General features: G+C 37.9%; 1 protein-coding gene across 3 annotated transcripts in view; it reads left to right on the top strand.

Moving 5' to 3' along the window:
* Window positions 1–8,310: 8,310 nt before the first annotated feature.
* Window positions 8,311–18,379, top strand: part of IBTK (inhibitor of Bruton agammaglobulinemia tyrosine kinase) — a 58,094-nt gene continuing 48,025 nt past the window's right edge. For 2 of the 3 annotated variants that reach the window (XM_012722888.1, XM_004673648.2), the window contains exons 1-2: window positions 8,311–8,492; window positions 15,959–16,666. In XM_012722888.1, the coding sequence (XP_012578342.1) occupies window positions 16,346–16,666 (321 nt within the window). In that variant the 5' untranslated portion in view covers window positions 8,311–8,492; window positions 15,959–16,345. The remainder of the gene's footprint in view (window positions 8,493–15,958; window positions 16,667–18,379) is intronic. The other variant, XM_012722876.1, reaches the window with a different exon arrangement.

The raw sequence follows: 18,379 nt of genomic DNA, 5'->3' as shown, positions 1-18,379 counted from the left end.
CTAGCTTCTCTGGTTTTTGTTTCATTCTGCTTTTTGTAAAACCTAATACTGAGGTGGAAGTTCTGAAAATGTTACAAGGTACTTGTGAGGATCATCAGTATCATTTCCATTTTGGAGTTCCACTGGGTAATTATGCAAATATTTTATAGGTACCTATCTAGCTACATTGTACTCACACATGTAAAACTAACTATAGTAAAGTTGATCATTTCTATTTTGGACCGAAAATATCCCACTCAAATGAAGTTATTCATGTGACTTTTCTTTTGTAAACTTTGCAAATTAATTCCTTTATATTGCAATCTAAGTGCATTATGAACTAGTCCAATATCTACAGGTATCCTAACCCAAAAATTTAATACAAAGCTGTAGTCAAGGGAAAAACTGCCTATGGGGTCCTAAAAGATCCTGCATCTCTTCCTGTTTCTACTTTCATTTAGAACAAAATAAGTTCTATAATATTATTCCTTTTCTCTTAACTACATGCTATACTCTTTTCTCTTAATTTCTTCTTTGGTCCTTTGCTTGTCCTCTTGTCTACTCCTGACATTCTTACAATGTAGGATCATTATAGAATCCTCCTCAACACCTCTCTTTACAGCAGCTGTACTTATGAGCAGTAAAAGCCTCCAGGCATCATCTTCTTTCCCTCTAAGAACTATTATGAGCCACTCTTGGAGAATTTGAGGGAGACAAGTGTTGACTATTAGTAGTGAAGTATAGAAGAGAATCTAGGTCTGTGCCTATCTCTGACACAGAGGTTAAAGTCTCAGTGCTATCAAGCTATCACCAGTGACTGTGGCGTAAGGTCTATTCCCAGCCAAGGAATTAACTGACATGACACAGCAGAATGCTCCTGTCTCACCTGTTGATGCCCTCAGCAATGGAGTTTAGTGAATCCACCTGTTCTGCTCCCTACTGTGTCTCTGGTGAATCCTCTCACCCTCTGCACTTCTGCTCTGCACTCCAATTCTTCTATACATACATACATACATACATACATAATCTTTTTAAAAAAGAGAGAATCTTTGTTCTAGATATAGAATTACACACAAGTGTTTTGGTTTCATAGGGATTTCAGAGTAACAAAAACCCTCAGAAAATAAGAGCCATCAATAATTGTAAGACAAAGTGGTTTCCAGTTCTTTCTGCTTCTAGAGTTAACCAAGCAGCTATAATCATGCTCATAACAAAGAAATTCTTGGGGAGTATCACATAGCCATTTATTACTTTTTAGCCTGATATCAATTTCATTAATGGTTCCAGTGCGTAGGTGTACTTTTTAGCTAAAAGCTACATTTATCACTGCTCAAAATTCCTCAGTAAATAGATAGGCTATTGAAATCATCAGAATAAGAATCAGCCATTATTCAAAACTGCAAATAACAGATCCCACATTGTCTAGTTAAGCAGAAAAGGAATTTATTAAGATGTTGGGCAGCTTACCAAATCTCTGTATAAGAAGGCTTTATTCCAGGTTTACAGGCTTCATGGCTTGTAATAATTAGGCCACTGGATTTTCCAGTGAAGACTCTCCCCTCCTGCTCCTGGATAAAGGAAGAGATGCTTGCACATTTGCACTGTCAGTACTGGATGTGGGATTCAACTGATGAGCCTCCACCCTAGCTGCCTGGATGAGTTTTTTTTTTTTTTTTTTAACTTTATTTCCATTTTTATCACTTGCTAGAAAGGCTTTTTATTTTTTAGTTAAACTTTTACATTGTATTTTTCTGTTTATATATATAAAATAAAAAAGAAAACCTTTTTATTTTGAAGTAGTTATTAAATAACAAAAAACTTCAGAAATGCTTCAAAAATGTCTCTTCTACTCTGTTTCTCTTAATTGTTATATCTTGTATAACCATAGCACAAATTCAAAACAAGGAATTGGTACAATGCATAGACCTGGTACTGTGCTGATTCAAATAAAATACAAAGACCTTAGTATTATATTGATTTACATCCTCCAGCTTTGTCTAGAGTTTCATTTATAATATTGTCTACACATATAACCACAGGCAATATCATAGTGTATGCTGATTTTGGGGTGACAAACTTTAGCCAGTAGGTGAATTCACAGATGTGGAATATGTAAATGATGAAGACTGAATATATTTTCTTGAGTATTTCCCATTTCTCTGTTCTTCCTTCTCTCAAAATTGTGAGTTTCCATCTGGTGGTATGCCCTTACGGCTGAAGAACTTTCTTTAGCTTCTGTGGGGCAATTCTGATGGTGGCTAACTAAGATTTCATTCTTCAGTTCTTTCAGGATATTAATCTCCTATCATCTTGTCTTCATAGTTTCTGCTGAGAAATTTGTGGTAATGTAAAAAATTATTCCTTTTAGAACTCTCCTGCATTGCTGGTGGGAATGCAAACTAGTACAACCACTATGGAAAACTGTTTGGAGGTTCCTCAAACTGCTAAACATGGAGCTTCCCTATGACCCAGCAATCCCACTCCTAGGTATCTACCCAAAAGACACAAAAACACTGATTGAAAAAGATACTTGTACCCCCATGTTTATTGCTGCTTTATTTACAATTGGAAAAACATGGAAGCAGCCCAAATGCCCAAAAGTAGATGACTGGATTAGAAAGATGTGGTACATATATACAATGGAATATTACTCAGCAACCAAAAAAGAGAAACACATGTCTTTTGCAGCAACTTGGATGGAGCTGGAAAAGATCATGCTGAGTGAGATAAGCCAGAAAGAGAAAGAAAAATACCGGATGGTTTCACTCATAGCAGGAGTATAATGGACCAGGCGAGAAAATAACAAAAATAATGAACAACCATAGACCAGAGACATTCTGTGGGGGTGGAGTGGGGAATGGGATCAAAAAGGGGGGGGGGAAGGGAGGGAAATGCACGGGACTATGGTGGTGGCACAGGGGTGATTTGGTGATGGGAAACCCATGGGGATTACAATTGAGATGAAAAAAAATGTGAAAAATGATGTTAAAATAAACTTTTTAATAAAAAAAAAATTATTCCTTTTATATAATATTCCATTTTTTTTCTGATTATTTTGAAATTACTCTTTATTTTGGCTTTTGAAAAATTTGATTATGATGTGGGCAAAGCTATCTTTGTATTTATTCAGAGACTGAGAGAGTTTCTGTGCATTTATATCTGTCAGCGTTTGATTTTTCTCAAATATTTGGTTACTTTTCATTTGTATTGCATTTCAGATTCATTAAAAAGTATATTTATGGAGGGGGCTATATCTGTTGTACACATTCCCTGGTTGGGAAGTATCAGCTCCGAGATCACCATTACCTGCCTATCTGTCTTTCTTTAGGGGTATGCTGCCGAGCAGGAAGAGATTGTAGCCAGTTTCTGGGTATAGGATTTGCCTAATTATTCCAGCTTACATCAGCTACATGGACACTGGCCTGTCTATTAAATCCAAGTTCTTTAGTTCTGCCAAGATACAGATACTCCTTTGCGATTATGAGTTGGGGATGGGGACGATTAAGAGGCTCCAAACTGCCTCATGATTTCCTGCTATGATATTCCATTAATTGCTTTGTGATTTAGTCTGTACTCTTTTCTGCTACTGAAGTGACTTCGAGATATGGAAAAATTTTCTGTGCTACTGCAACTATCATTCCTAGTAGGCCTGTCTTCTTGTCGTTACTCTTTTCTTCTGTCCAATCTAGCTTCCTGTCCATTATTCAGAGGTTCTTTATAGGTTCTGAACTATCAATAGATAAACTTGCTTTCCAAAGCACTTATAAATAGTCATTTAAAATATTCATTTACTCCCAGAATTATGGGTTTGTCGCACAAAAGAGGCTATAGTAGATAGTCAGTCTACTCTTTTTAAACTTAGTTTTCTTTCTTTCTTTCTTTTTTTTTTTTAATGAAAGCAGTGGTGGTAACAGCCTTATTTATTTATTTAGTTGGTAAAGAAAACATAAATCTAAGTAAGAAGGGTTAAGAGAGGGTTAACTGCAAATCTTAGTCATTGTAAAGGGGAGAGAGATTTTAGGGTGTTCATATTGTTTTGATGATAAAAGAATGCTAAGCTTACCAAGTTCATAGGTTTGATTTCTCACTTGTTTCATATGGACTTTAAATTTACCTTGAATTTTTCTAGTATTTGTCTTACATGTCTTAGACTTGTTAACCTACTCTATGCATTTCAGGCTTATAGAGTTCTAAAGTTATATTCCAACACTGCCATCTTGTGGGTCATTTCTTGTGTCTCTCATTCCACACCTCAAATGTTCTCAAGCAAATATATTCATCCAGCAATGACAGCTTTTGTTAATTACTAAGGGCTGAATTAGACCTTTACACATATCATCTCATTTAAACTTCACAGCACTTTACCAAGGAAGTATACTTCCATGTTAAAACTGAGGCAACTGAGGTCTAGAAGGATTATGTTAAGTTACCTGAGGTCTCACAGCTGGCAAGAAAAAAAGTAAAATTTCATATTTATGTAGTTTGCCCCATGAGTCCTTGTTTTTACTGCATCCATGTGTAAAACTAATAAATTTTTTTAAAATGCAGTCTGATACAATATTAATAAGTTGTAGAACTAGGAGGGAAAAGAGAATGACTATTAGGAAGGTGTATAAGCAAATGATTTACTGTTTTTTTGAGGATGCAGTCTCCTCTGCATATTTGGAGGATAATCTCTACAGAAGGATGCAGCTGAGACTATATCTCCTGGATCTAATAGTGTAGAATACCTTATCATTGTTTGTTTTTATCTGCCCTGAACCTTTTCTTCTTGGAGAGAACTACTCACCTTGCTTCAAATATGACACTCTAGCAGAGGTAGTCAATCATGATTTGCTTAACTCTTCACCTATTATGAACTAATATGATTACATCAGTGGTCCTTGGAATTTTGGCACTTCAGAAAAAGGATTCAGTACTATCTTTCTAAATGGCAAATTTGCGTTATGTCTCAGAAAGTTGCTTCCAGACAAGCATTCTTATGTGGAAGACAATCTTTTCTTTTAAATCTACTTTAGAAATTTTAGTCTACTATTTTTTGATACTTTGTGTTTCATGCTTTGGTTTAAATAGACCAGTTAACATTTTGTAAGAGCCTACAGTCTTGTGATTGCACCCTCCTTACTGCACCCTCCTGACTTTTCTCATGAAGGCAACTGGGGGAAAATTGGAAGGAAGTAATGAGTTTGCTGCTCCACATGCTAGTGTCTTCAACAGGGACAGCAGGAAACAAGGGTTAGAGCAGAGCCTTGGTGTGGACTTTAAAAAAGCCAATGAGCGGCCCTCCCTGGTGGCGCAGCGGGTTAAAGCACAGCACTAATAAGCTAGCACTAATAAGCTAAAGCCACTTCAGCATGAGTTTGAACCCCGCCTGCCCTGGAGGTGACCACATGGCGTGGCAGACCTCTCCTGACCCACCCGCTGCTCCCCTCAGCAGTGTACTTTGTCCATCTGCCTGTTCTGCTCCCCACTTTGTCTCTGGTGAAACCTCTCGCCGCCCCTGAGCCTCTGGACTGTACCCTAGTTCTGTATGAACAAATAAATAAATCTTTAAAAAAAAAAAAAGCCAATGAGCTTTGTGGGGAGGGAATACAGTTTCTGCTCAGAACTCATGGGCAGCCTTTTCACCCCTGCTGGTTGCTCTATTCTTAACTCCACACTTTGGTGGACTGCAAGCTCCTGCTCTTCTGAGAGACTTTGGCGACTGCCATCTTGACCTCACAATGAATTCAGTGTGGGTGGCACATTTTGCACATTAATTCTCTCCTCCTGCCCCAGTGCTATACAGCCTCTTGCTGTGTCCCCTGCAGGAGGTTGTCTTGGATTCATTCTTTTGGTGGCTCTGCTCTTGGCCCCTCAGCATTGGGCCCTGCCTGTTTTTCTGAACATTTGTCCATGAGGCATGGTTGATTTTGGAGTTTCTATATACTGAAATCTTGTTCTCCTCTTTTCCCACTATCCCCTTTGAAACTTTCACTGAGTAAAAATCTTTGGGCACACCAGTTTGATTACTTTGCTTTTGCTCTCTTGGGTGGGCATGGACCCTTGGAAAAGGCGAGATGGGTTGATGGGTTTTTCCTCTTAACAGTTTGGGTACTTGTCTTGCAACCATCCCAGGCCAGGTAGGTTCATTGTCAGTTCAGGCAACTTAAAAGAGAACCTTGGAGTCTTTGACAACATCCTCACAGGTTTTTTAATAGTATACAGAGGAAACAAGCCAGCAGGAAGAGAGCAACTTGGGTCTCCCTGCAAATCTCTATGTGCTTTTTCCTCTGGGCTTTCTCTTGGGGTCTCTTTCTCTCATAGCTGTTGCTCCTCCTTGCATAGTGATGTGGCCCTCATAGCCTCATTGCCTCCGGGCCCAGGTGTGCACACTCAACGTGTCCACACCATACTCCAGGTGTGCACCATCAGGCACATGTGCCCTGTGCCCATGCTCCTAAGCACCTCTGCATTAGCACCATCAAGAGTGCAGGTTAGAGTCAGAGGACAGCGGTGTAGAAGCCTGACCAATTCACTTACCTTCCAGGATCCCTGGTTATTATTATTAAAAAAAAAAAATGGCTAATATTGATCTTTTTCTCCCCTAACTGCTTCTACAACACATTTTTTTTATTCAGTTGATTTATACTATTTCTAGCCATTCCAAATTCTGTTTGGCAAATAACCAGCATCTTTGATGGTACCTGAGGTTCCTGGGAAGTGGGAAACTATTCTACTACCTTATGTCATCATTGTTTCCTAATCATGTTTCAGATTTTAGTTGGATTATTGCTTCTTTGGGAAGTTAGATTAAATTTATCATTTCATTATTTGCATTACTTACAAAGTTGCCATCTATTATGTGTGGGAATATTATTTTTGCTCACTATTGGATTCCCAGTGTTTTTCACTGGTTGAGTCACCTCCTCACACAAACTACTACATCTTCCTAGCTCATAAAGAGGAGCAGGAATTTTCCTTTTTGATTAGGAAAGTAGCAGCAGCTTAGGCCTGATGGCTGTCTTTCAATTAGAGAAATGTGAAAGACATGGGTTGCTTTTTTTTTTTTTTCTCAAAACACTGTGCATTGGTACTAGAACCAGGGTTTTGAGACCAGTGCTGACAATCTTGGGGTGGTTAGATTTGGGCACCTTTAATTTCATTAACATGTTCACAACCCTAAGCATTATTGTTTTTATTTTACAATGAGGCCTCAGGAAAGCTAATTAACTTACCCAAGAGGAAAAAAGGATACAAGGTTTGAACTCAGGTGAACGCCTTTATTTATTAGTTTTATTTGCTACTATTGGCTTTATCCATGTATCTTAAAAGTCGTTCTATATAGGTTACTTTCAAAATCAGTTTTTACATTACACAATGACATTTGTCAGGTGTCAAAGTAGAAAAAGGCAAGAGTTAAGGGGCAAAAAGACAGAAAATTGTAGTGGGGAGAGCATCAGGAAAGTGGATTATTCTTCCTTTTCCCTTCACTGATTAATAGTTGCGTAGCTTCGGGCTTGCACAAAGATTACAAAAAGCTATGTGGAATGGGGCCGTTCTTAAAAAGCCATCGAGTTCGATTTCTAAAAGTTTTATCCTGAGAGTGACTAAGCCATTCCTCGGACCACGTGGCAGACTTGGACTGTGAACCCCTAACACCTTTTGTTTGTTCTGAGTCACGCTATCTTTATTGTGAACACATTCCGCTGTGTTGTTTTGATCTCAGTGTCGATGACTGGCTACTTCACTAATTTTGTTTTCACTTATCACTTTTAAAATGCTCTTTGGACGAGGTTGGCGGGAGGGAGGCAGATAGGGCAGGTGGGCAACTTAGTGCCAGCCCGGAGTCAGGGAGAGGGCACAAGCAGGTCCACTGCTTGTCCCTCGGAGTCAGGCGGTCAAAGAGAGTGACTGAGGGCTCTGACCACTGGGGTTACTCCCTGATAATCTGTGCAGGGGCCGGGCTGTGTCTCGGTAACCCCGCTGGTTGGCAAGCAGGAGCAAACTTTTCTCCTCAAATACCTAAGCATTTAGCTTCTGTTTCTTGGAGACCAGGCGCCTGGAGAGCGTCTTTTCTATTGGACCACTCCGGACCACAAAGGGTCACTTTCACCGTCACCGTTGGCCTAGAGTCCCCGGCTCTTTCTCCGCCCCCAGCTTGCGCCAAACGCCCCAAGGCCGGCAGGGTCAAGCTCCCTCTGGGCGCAAAGGAGAGGCCACAGTTTAGGTGTTGCCACGCGAGGCCTTCTGGGCAGGCATCAGCCAATCCGCAGAAAGCATACACGAGCCCCAGCCAATCAACGCCCGACTTATTGCTCGGTACCGCCCGCGCCAGACATTTCTGTCAGCCCCCCTTCCTGTTGCCTTAGTCGCGGCTGTAGTTGCCGCCGCCTCCGGAGCTGACCCGGCACTGGGGACTGCGCCCTACTGGCCCCGTTCGTTTTTTCCTGTTGCCTTCACTGAGGATGAGTCCCTGCGCGGCTGTGTGCCCACCCCGCGGAGACGACCGGCGTACTTTCATCTAGCGACTGGTGAGGGGCGCTCGGGCGGCCTGAGCGGATGTGGGTGACGGCGGCCCTTCAGCCGAGGGACCGGGCACTGTGCTCGCTGTGCGGGGCGCGAGTGTGCCGGGCCGCGGGGAGGGCGCCGCGGGAGGCGTCTCGGGTCTGGCAGAGTAGCCAGTGCCCCGTGCCCGGTGGCTGCCGCCCCCAGTTAATGAATGGTGTGTTGAGGCGACGTGCTGCGTCGCGGCCCGCCGGGCACGCCCTCCAGCGATGTGGCAACGCGTGTGTGTCCGTCCCGTGTCACTTCTCTCTAAAACTGGAATTCGACGCCTTTCTGGAGGCACCTGCGTCCCTTATCCCTTTCGTGGGGTCACAGGGTTTTAATTCACCCTGGGGGAGACTCACTTGAAGAGCAGTTTGAGTTGCGACTGTCTTGTGACTAGGGACCTGATCCTTTGGGGAGGGCCGGGAGGGGGAAGAGAGAGGATGGAGGCCTTTTTGAGTTTTTTTTTTCTTGTCAGGTTCTAAAAGAAAAAGTTTTAGTGAAGTGGCCCTGTAGGTAACCCAGGACCTCCTTGACTGCTAGTTAAAAAAATCAAACCCAGGTGCCAGTCGGACGAGGTAGTTTTCAGGAAGCAGGGGTGGTTGTGACATTTGTTTATTCTCCTGCCTCAAAGTGGGCATTTGAAGATCAGAGCTTGTCGGAAATATGAATGTGACTTTTGTGTGTCTTGTTTCTGTGCTCATCGTATGGAAAGTCATGGCCTTTTATAGCCCCTTCTTGATCCACCTCTTTCTATTTTGAATTTCGTGATTTTTATTGATTTTACAAATTGATGTAAGATAGAGGAGGGCAAAAAGAACTGTTTCCTAGAGAATTATAAGTGTATGCAGAAACTTTAAAACTGAGTTCAAGGCTTTATTTTAAATGGCTACTCTTATTTAAAATTAAAAAAAGAAAGTTTGTATTGGGGATTATCAAGTTGCTAAATTTTATGTCAGGAATTAATTGCATTTTTAACTCATTATGCTTCCTGTCAGGAATTAATTGCATTTTTAACTCATGCTTCCTGACTATAAAGGAACATATGGTGATGTAGGTAGGTAATAATTCCTATTATACAAAGGCGCTCACTCTTACTTGGTTATTTATTATTAATGATATCAAAGTTAGTTAACTGAGTGATGATTCTTTGCCACATCTAGAAATGTGCTTGCCCTCTAAAATTTGGGGGATTTTTCTATTGTAAAAAATTGAAGTTTTTATTTAATATTTAAGATAGAAATATTTAAGATAACATTAAAGCACAATATTGATAAAGCTGAGTTATTTGCTATAGTATTTGTGTTGTATAATTGTTACATAAATATAATTGTCGGTACTTAACAAGAGTTTGAATTCTTCCAGCACGAATCACTATAATTGTAACTTTGTAGCAGTTGATTTAATGTAATGTAGATACAGGGTTATAGGAAAGATGTTTTAACTTTTCATGTTACTTTAAAGAAAACCTTTACTCATTCAATATATATTACATTTTGTGAAAATCATGGAGTATGTTATCTTCTCCCTTCTCCCTCGAAGAGCTTAAAAGGTACACATTTCCGAGGCAGGTTATTTTGCAGATGAAGAAATTGAGGGTTCGAGAGATTAAGTTACTTGGTCAAGATAATAGGAACTTAAGTCTTGTCATTACAAATAAGGGTAATTAATTTTCTTTTTTCCTTTTCTCACTGAAGAATTCTTAAGTGCTTTCTGTGTAGAGTAGGTAAATTATACTCATTTCAATCTGTTTAATTTTTGATAGACTACTTAAAATTTATCAATTTCCTGGCCCTCTCTGGTGGCGCAGCGGGTTAAAGCACTGCACTGAGAAGCTAAAGCCACTTCCGCATGAGTTCGATTCCCGCCTGCCCCGCAGGTGACCACATGGCGGGGCAGACCTCTCCTGACCCGCCTGCTGCTCCCCTCAGCAGTGTACTTCCTTGATCTGCCTGTTCTGCTCCCCACTCTGTCTCTGGTGAAGCCTCTCGCCATCCCTGAGCCTCTGGCCTGTACCCCAGTTCTGTATGTACAAATAAATCTTAAAAAAAAAAAATTATCAATTTTCTCACTTGTAAAGTGAATGTAAATAGCCATGTGCAGGGGGCTCTGCTGAGACTGGAAAAAAGTTACTTAATTTATGTAAAGCAGTATACTTGTCCATAAATTCAAAAGATGGTATGTGAGTCATGAGCAGTTTGGCGGCTTAGTAAAGATTTGGGTGAAAAATATTTAAGCAGAAAGGACTTTAATACAGTTATGCCATTTTCTGACCTATATATATAGATAGATAGATATATCACTGTGTTCCTTTTCTCTCTTTTCTTAACACCTGTGGGGTGCTCACATATGAATGTATTGTTCAAAACAACTCAGGTGATAAATAGTTGTTTACCTCCTTTTTACAGGTGAGGGAATTAAAACTAGGAAATTGACTCTTACCTAGTTATAAATATATCTTCTGGGTTACTTAGGTGTTGTGAATTCAGGTAAACTATATGCTAGATAGTCTCCAGATTAACTGGTATCCTCTTTAAGGTAATTCTTTTTTTATACCTTCTACTCTCAAATTCCCTTTCACCCTGAATTTCTCGGGCAACACATCTTTTGTAGGAAATCTTCCCTCTATCCTTCTTGTCTATTCTCCATTTCTGTGAGTCACATGTTTTATCTTTACCATTGGTTTCTGATCATGTTGTATATTTATTATATTATTTGCTTAAACAAAAGTCTTTTCTACCAAACCTACTTTTTGATGGTAGGAACTGTAAAATTGATAATCAGTTTTGTTTAATAAATGTAGTTGTTAAATAAGCATTACTTTCATTTAAGTATCATCCATGAACTTGTACTTTATCATTTTATTCAGTATATCAGTATATTTAGATTCTATTTATTGTACTCCCAATACCTGTGACCTGCTGTGGATATACTGAAAAGGTAGTATAGTGTAGTAAAAATAGCTTGGACTTTTACAGTTAAATAGATCTGTTTGAATTCTTACTGGTTTGCTTACTTAACGATTTCTGTGGCTTAATGTCTCTATCATGTAAAATATCCAGTATGTATTAGCTGCTTAGTGAGTATTTTCTTTGTTTTCTTCATCGTCAATCAGCATTTGCTGAGTACATAAATAAGATTTATATTAGGCATTGAAACTAAGGGGAGAGAAAGGAGGACCAGAGCTATAGATTGAAAATTAGGAGCATGTAAGGTTAAAGTTTAACATGGAAAAAAACTGAAATTAGCTGGCAAGAGTATAAAAAATACAAGAGGAAAAGAAAACCACTATTTAACAGCCAAGGGAAAGGATAATACCTTAGTACATGGTGGTTGGAAAAGGATCTCATACTTAAATGACTCAGTAGCTCTCTACCTTTTCAGTGTCCATTTTCTAGATTCTTAGGTGAATGCAGGATGTACTCAAAAGCAAGGAAATCAAGTAAGATAAGGACTAAAAAGTTTTCAAAAGTAGTCAGCAATTTGGAGCTCATTTGTAATATTAATGAGTATGATTTCATTGGAGAAGTATGCAAGGAAACCATGTAGTAGACACATTGAACCTGAAATAGAACTTTGGGGTTAAAATATGTTACCTTTTGTTACTGACGGAAGTAACCTGGTGCCAGGCACCAGGTTGAGGCGTAACCCTCCAAGGTTGCTGGCATTGTCTCCATTTTCAGATAAAGAAACAAGGGTTTGGAGAGATTATATAATTTTTTTTAAAGTTATATAACTGGTAGCAGTAGGCATTGCTATATTTGAGTCCAAATATGTGACTCTGAGATGTCCTACCTCTTAGTCACTTCCATTTCTATGTTCATAGTATTCTGTATGTGCTTCTTTACATATAAGGTATAGTACACTTTTATATTTATATTCTTTTTCTTCCCGTTCCCCTTAAATGTTTATATGGAACAACAGATTATTAAATTATCTTCTATTGTACCTAATTTTCTCATGTAGGAGTTGAGTGATTTACTAATAAGTTGATCCTTTAAGGTATTATGAATACATTAAACTTAGAAAAATAGCAGAACTTTTTGAATTTTGAATTTTTTATTTAAATATAATAGTTTATTTTTCCATCATTTTGTACATTTTTTTTAATCTCAATTGTAATCCCCATGGGTTTCTTATCACTGAGTCACCCCACGTGCCATCACCATAGTCCTGTGCACTTCCTCCCTGACCCCCCTCCCCCCCCCGTTTTTGATCCCATTCCCCACTCCACCTCCACAAAATGTCTCTGGTATATGACTGTTCATTATTATTATATTTTTAAGATTTATTTATTCAGGGGTACAGGCCAGAGGTGCAAGGGCGGTGAGAGGCTTCACCAGAGACAGAGTGGGGAGCAGAACAGGCAGATTGACGAAGTATACTGCTGAGGGGTGCAACGGGCGGGCCAGAAGAAGTCTGCCACGCCATGTGGGTCACCTCCGGGGCTGGGGGATCAAACTTGCACTGAAGCAGCTGCAGCCAACTTGCAGTGCTGTGTCCTAATCCATTGCGCCACTAGGGAGGGCCCGACTGTTCATTATTCTTACAAAAATAGCAGAATTTTAATTTTACAGGTTGGAGAGAATAAAGTTGCAGGTAACTAAGACTACTTTGCTATGTTTTCTAGTCTTAATGTTTTAGATTACTTGAGGCTTTGGTACTTTTTTCTTTGTGCCAGCTCACCAGCAAACATTTTTGTTGTTTTGGTTCAAATCATCATACTAAGATGTGAATGATTTTTAGAAGTACTATATATAAAACACATAGATGGGTAGAAACAGACGTGCGCCAGATAGGATTAGGATTCATCTAGTTCTGTGTTGTCATTTCCAGTTGGGGAAATCCGATTAGGTTAAAACAGATATAGTTAGGACTTCTGACTCTAATTATTACTGTGGTTTGAAATGGGAGTAGACAATGCAGATTTGGTGTGTTTCATATATTTGTGTTTGACGAACACAAGTTTTCCATGCATATAGTAATTTCATGTATATCCTTAATAGTTTAATACATTTTCTCTTAGTTAAAATAAATGTTTTAAAAATCAGTGAAAATATTTTAGGAAATTTAAGTGCTAGATACTGTGAAGAGAATTACATAAAATTTTTACTATAAAAGCTTTATGATCTAGGCTTGTGAATGGATTGAGTATGCATTTGAAATCCAGAGGATGAAAGTACTAAAAAGAAGATAATTAGGGAACAATAACAGATTGGAACTGTAAGCAGCCCTCTTAAGATAGAAAATCTCTAATATATTGGTGGTTAGATTTCCAACGGGAAGTAGGAAATTGAAAGATAGTAGTTTACCAAGTAACTGACAAAGTGTATTTCATTTCTCTGAATCTCAAAGATGCAAAACAGTATGAGCATCTTGGGGAAAAGGAAGCTAGCTAGAGGTTCATACCTGATAGTTGAGTTGTTTATATTTTTTATAATACATCTCATCACTATAATCACATTTATATTTTTAGATGTCTGTTTTCAAATAACTGTGTATTTACATAGTAAAACATTCAGAAGGTGTTCATAGTAAAAAATTAGTCTGCTTTCCATTTCTCCAACCATTGATGCCCTTTCTCAGAGCAACCATGTTTAAATTTTTTCTTACTTATTTTCCATGCTTATTCAGCAGAAATATGTACATTTTTCTCAAATGATATTCCAGTGCATCTCATTTTAAAATACATTTTACAATATATCTTGCAAATTATTTCATATAAGATACAGCTTTTAAATTTTTTTTGACAAATAATAATGCTGTTGCATGGAAATAACCATAATTTCCCTGAACTGTTTAAGTTTACTGTTCCAAACAGTAATGTAGTAAATGTTTTTAAACATATGCTCTTTCACACAGAGATTACATTAGAGAAAAAATTCCTAATAAGAAAATTATTGGGTTAAAAGGAATGTGTATTTTACATTTTGATAATTTTGTTACCATTTGATATTTTGATATTGCCTAATTATTTTCCATAGAAGTTATTCTAGTTTATAGTCTCACCAGCAAATGGATTAGAGTCCTTATTTCCTTATCTTTTTGATCTTGCCATTCTGAAAAAATGCTATTATATGGTTCTAATGAGTTTCTCTTGAGGGTAAGTGCTGTTTAATTTTAATGAAACATTTGAATTCCCTCTTGTTTTTGGAGAAATGTGGTCACATGTGACTTTCATCTTTTTGGTCTCCTAATGATTTGTCGTGACTATACATTTTTTTTTTTAAAGATTTATTTATTTTTTTAAAGATTTATTGGGGTACAGGCCAGAGACTCAGGGGCGGTGAGGAGCTTCACCAGGGACAGAGTCGGCAGAATAGGCAGATCGACAAAGTAACACTGCTGAGGGGAGCAGTGGTTGGGTCAGGAGAGGTCTGCCGCGCCATGTGGGTCACCTCCCGGGCAGATGGGAATCGAACTTATTCCGAAGTGGCTTTAGCTTCTTACTGCTGTGTTTTAACCCGCTGTGCCACCAGAGAGGGCCCTGTTGTGACTATACATTAAGGAGCATTTTCCTCCTTTTTTGTCTTTAAAGTTGTTTTCCTGTAGTTTTAAACTTAGAGAATTTACTAATCTTTCATAACTTGCATTTCAGAGCATGCTTTTGTTACAGGGCAGGGTGAAGGGGACCCCAGGACCTCTAAACTGCCTATTCTTACTAGGTTCTGCCATTTACCCCATCAAAACATACTTTAGTGTGGAAGACCTTTAATGAAAAGCAACATTAATACAATTAATATGCAAGAAAGAGAAGGGGAAAAATAGATAAAATAGTTATCACATGAAATACCTGAATTTACCCATCTGTTAGTCATAGATAAATACTCAGCCACAGCAGGGTTGCTGAGACCCAGTAGCTTGGCACAGGTGTAAGACATCTTTTGGTGGAGACCATAGAAAAAAGGGGCAGAAGGGACCAGCAAGTAGGGGATGAAAGGAGCAAAATTCTAGACATCTATCTAGTTGTTTTGTTACATTACTTAAGTATCATCTTTGCCTTTGGTGAAGGATCTTCTAGGCAGAGAGAACAACTTTAGCATAGCATCTGGTTTTAGTAAAAACTAAACAAATCATAAGAATGTTGTTACTGTGGTTGTAAAGCTGGTGATGATAAAGTTTCCTGGTGGGATAAGGTCTGGGGTGGGATTCATATAAATATGGTAGATTTAAGTGAGTTTGTAGTCTGATAACTAATGGAGTGTAAAAATACAGACAAGAGAGGATGAAGGTTCTGGAAGGAAAGAGGTGGGCTCCTTAATATAGATGCAGATACTATATCTGTGAGGGTGAAATGTTGAGGTTTTGTTTGTTTGTTTGTTTTAAAATAACAATTAGGCTTATATAAATACAGAGATAATTGTAAAGTATTTGGGCAGCATATGGAATTGATCTTGTGTGGGTTGTTTTTGTTGTTTTTTTAACTTTCTCCTTCTGTCTTCTCTTACAGGTCACCCTTGCAATTATGGATATTTAAAAGGATCAGACAGTGTGGAGGGGGGAATTCCCCTCCTCACTCCCCCTTGGTGCTTGACTCCAGGAATACTTTATATAAAAACTGTGGAATTTTTTTTTTAATAAAAGACTTGTACTTGATATAAACTTTATAGAATTATTTATAAGTTTTTGATTTCAGTGCCAAAACAGATTGTACAAAGATATATAGTTTTATATGATAGCTGTGAGGATTTTAAATTATAATCCTAACCGGGTCATTTATTCTCTATAAATCTTCCTGAATAGCACCTTTGCTTCCTGGGTTTCTCCCCGGTTTTGTTTTTTTTTTTAATTAGCCTTTACTATCCTGAAGAAATAAGCAATAGAAAAAACAGTTAGGATGAATTCTTGCATCCCTGACTGCACATCGAAGTGTCGATCCCTGAAGCATGCTTTGGATATCCTTTCTGTGGTAACAAAGGGGAGTGAAAACCAGATTAAGGTCTTTCTCTCCAGTCACTGTTACAATGCTGCAACTATCAAGGATGCCTTTGGCAGAAATGCCCTTCACCTTGTTTCCTCCTGTGGAAAGAAAGGAGTGTTAGATTGGCTTATTGAAAAAGGAGTGGATCCATTGGTGAAAGACAAGGAATCAGGATGGACAGCTTTGCACAGAAGCATTTTTTATGGACATATTGATTGCGTTTGGTCTCTTTTGAAGGTAAGTATCATTTGTTTATTTAAAACTACTTTCTTTGACATATGTTTTTCTTAATTTGCTTTGTATATTCCTTATATACCCCCAAAATGATTTAGTTCTTACTTGAAATCATCTACTATGTAACCATATTTATATCTTTAAAATTCAAATCCTGTATATCCTTTATATTTAAACCTTTTATGTATAAAATTTTAAACATACATCAAAGTTTACGGTATTTGGCCAACTTTGTATGTATACCCTTGCTGATTTTCCTCACTGGATTTAAATTCTAGACAATTTATTATTTAACTAGTACTGTATATCTTTGATTTTAAAATGTTTACTTTTACATAAATATTATGTAAAATATTACAAAATGACAAAAGTTATGTCCCTTGGGGAGTTTTGGGTAGTGTGCTGTAACTTACTTGACTAGGATAAAGTATATGTAGTTCTAAAAAATAATAGAACCAACTTACTTACTCTTCCCACTAGGTAAATTAAAGTTTATTGTATTGTCTAACTCAATAATGAAGTATTGTCACATGCCTCTGTTATTTCACTGCCGATTGCAATTTAGAAACTCATTGTCAGAAGTCATGACATTTAAATTTAGCAATTTTCTTTTGTATGGGAAGTGTGTCATGGTTGTGGAAGACCCAGGGAAGAACAGAAACAGTTTGTCTTCAAGGAACTTGTGGTCACAGTAGGAAGTTTATCTTTGAAGTCTTCATCTTTTTTGCCTTTGTTTATGTAGTAATATTTGCTGATACAGTAATTTTCAATATATATTAATAGAAAAAGATCATTTTTTGGAGCTGACCTACCTATATTTATTACTTTTTCTTGGACAACTTTCTAAATGTTGATTTTGGTCTTATCTATAGAAAGATCCCTCACCCAGGGTGTTTCAGTGAAGAAAAAAACCTTTTCTTAATAAATAGCATTGTTATTTTTTCTGAATCTTAATCCTTTGGGTATATATTTATTCCCTTATATAACCTCTTTTATAGGAAAAGCTAACAGTAAGAGTTAAAATATCAGCTCACTCTTACCCTTTCCTGTTTTTAGAACTTCAGCTTATTTGTATTTTCTGCTTAAAAATTGAATGACTGCCAATCCTGTTGGTTTTGACAAGTTCCATGGATTTTATTCTATCCTAGGGGTTGCCATTCAGATATAAGAAATTAGGGTCTCAACTTGAAAAAAGGGCTAACCTGAATAAATTGGCCCTATTAACTTTAGAATTAAAGCTGAATGTATTATGACCAGTCCATCATAAATAGAAAGTTTTAAAGACAAGTAACACCCAAAACCACCTAATCCTATATGCAGTGGGGGTGGGGAGTATTTCGGATAATTAAAGGTATATAGCTTTACTAGGGTCCAGTTGGCTTATGTGTAAAGTTTAGGAAAAATTTATAAAACAGGCAAAGTAAAATCTGCAGGGATCTTGATTTTTGTTTAACTTCTTGTTAACTCACTAATTGGGTATTTTTATTCATTGACAGTCCTTGTGAAATCAGATATATAACCTGGAAAATAAAATTTTACTTATTAGAAATCCATTTTTACAATGTGAGAGATTTTACTTTTTTCTTAATATTTATTTATGCATACAGAACTGTGTACAGGCCAAAGGCGCAGCGGCGGTGAGAGGATTCACCAGAGACAGAGTGGGGAGCAGAACAGGCAGACTGACGAAGTACACTGCTGAGGGGAGCAGTGGGC

The sequence above is a fragment of the Condylura cristata genome, unplaced genomic scaffold (assembly GCF_000260355.1).
Source record: "Condylura cristata isolate star-nosed mole 26May11 unplaced genomic scaffold, ConCri1.0 scaffold00001, whole genome shotgun sequence".
Taxonomy (NCBI): Eukaryota; Metazoa; Chordata; class Mammalia; order Eulipotyphla; family Talpidae; genus Condylura; species Condylura cristata.
The sequence above is the reverse complement of the archived record's forward strand: the minus strand, read 5'-3'. Positions and strand labels throughout refer to the sequence as shown.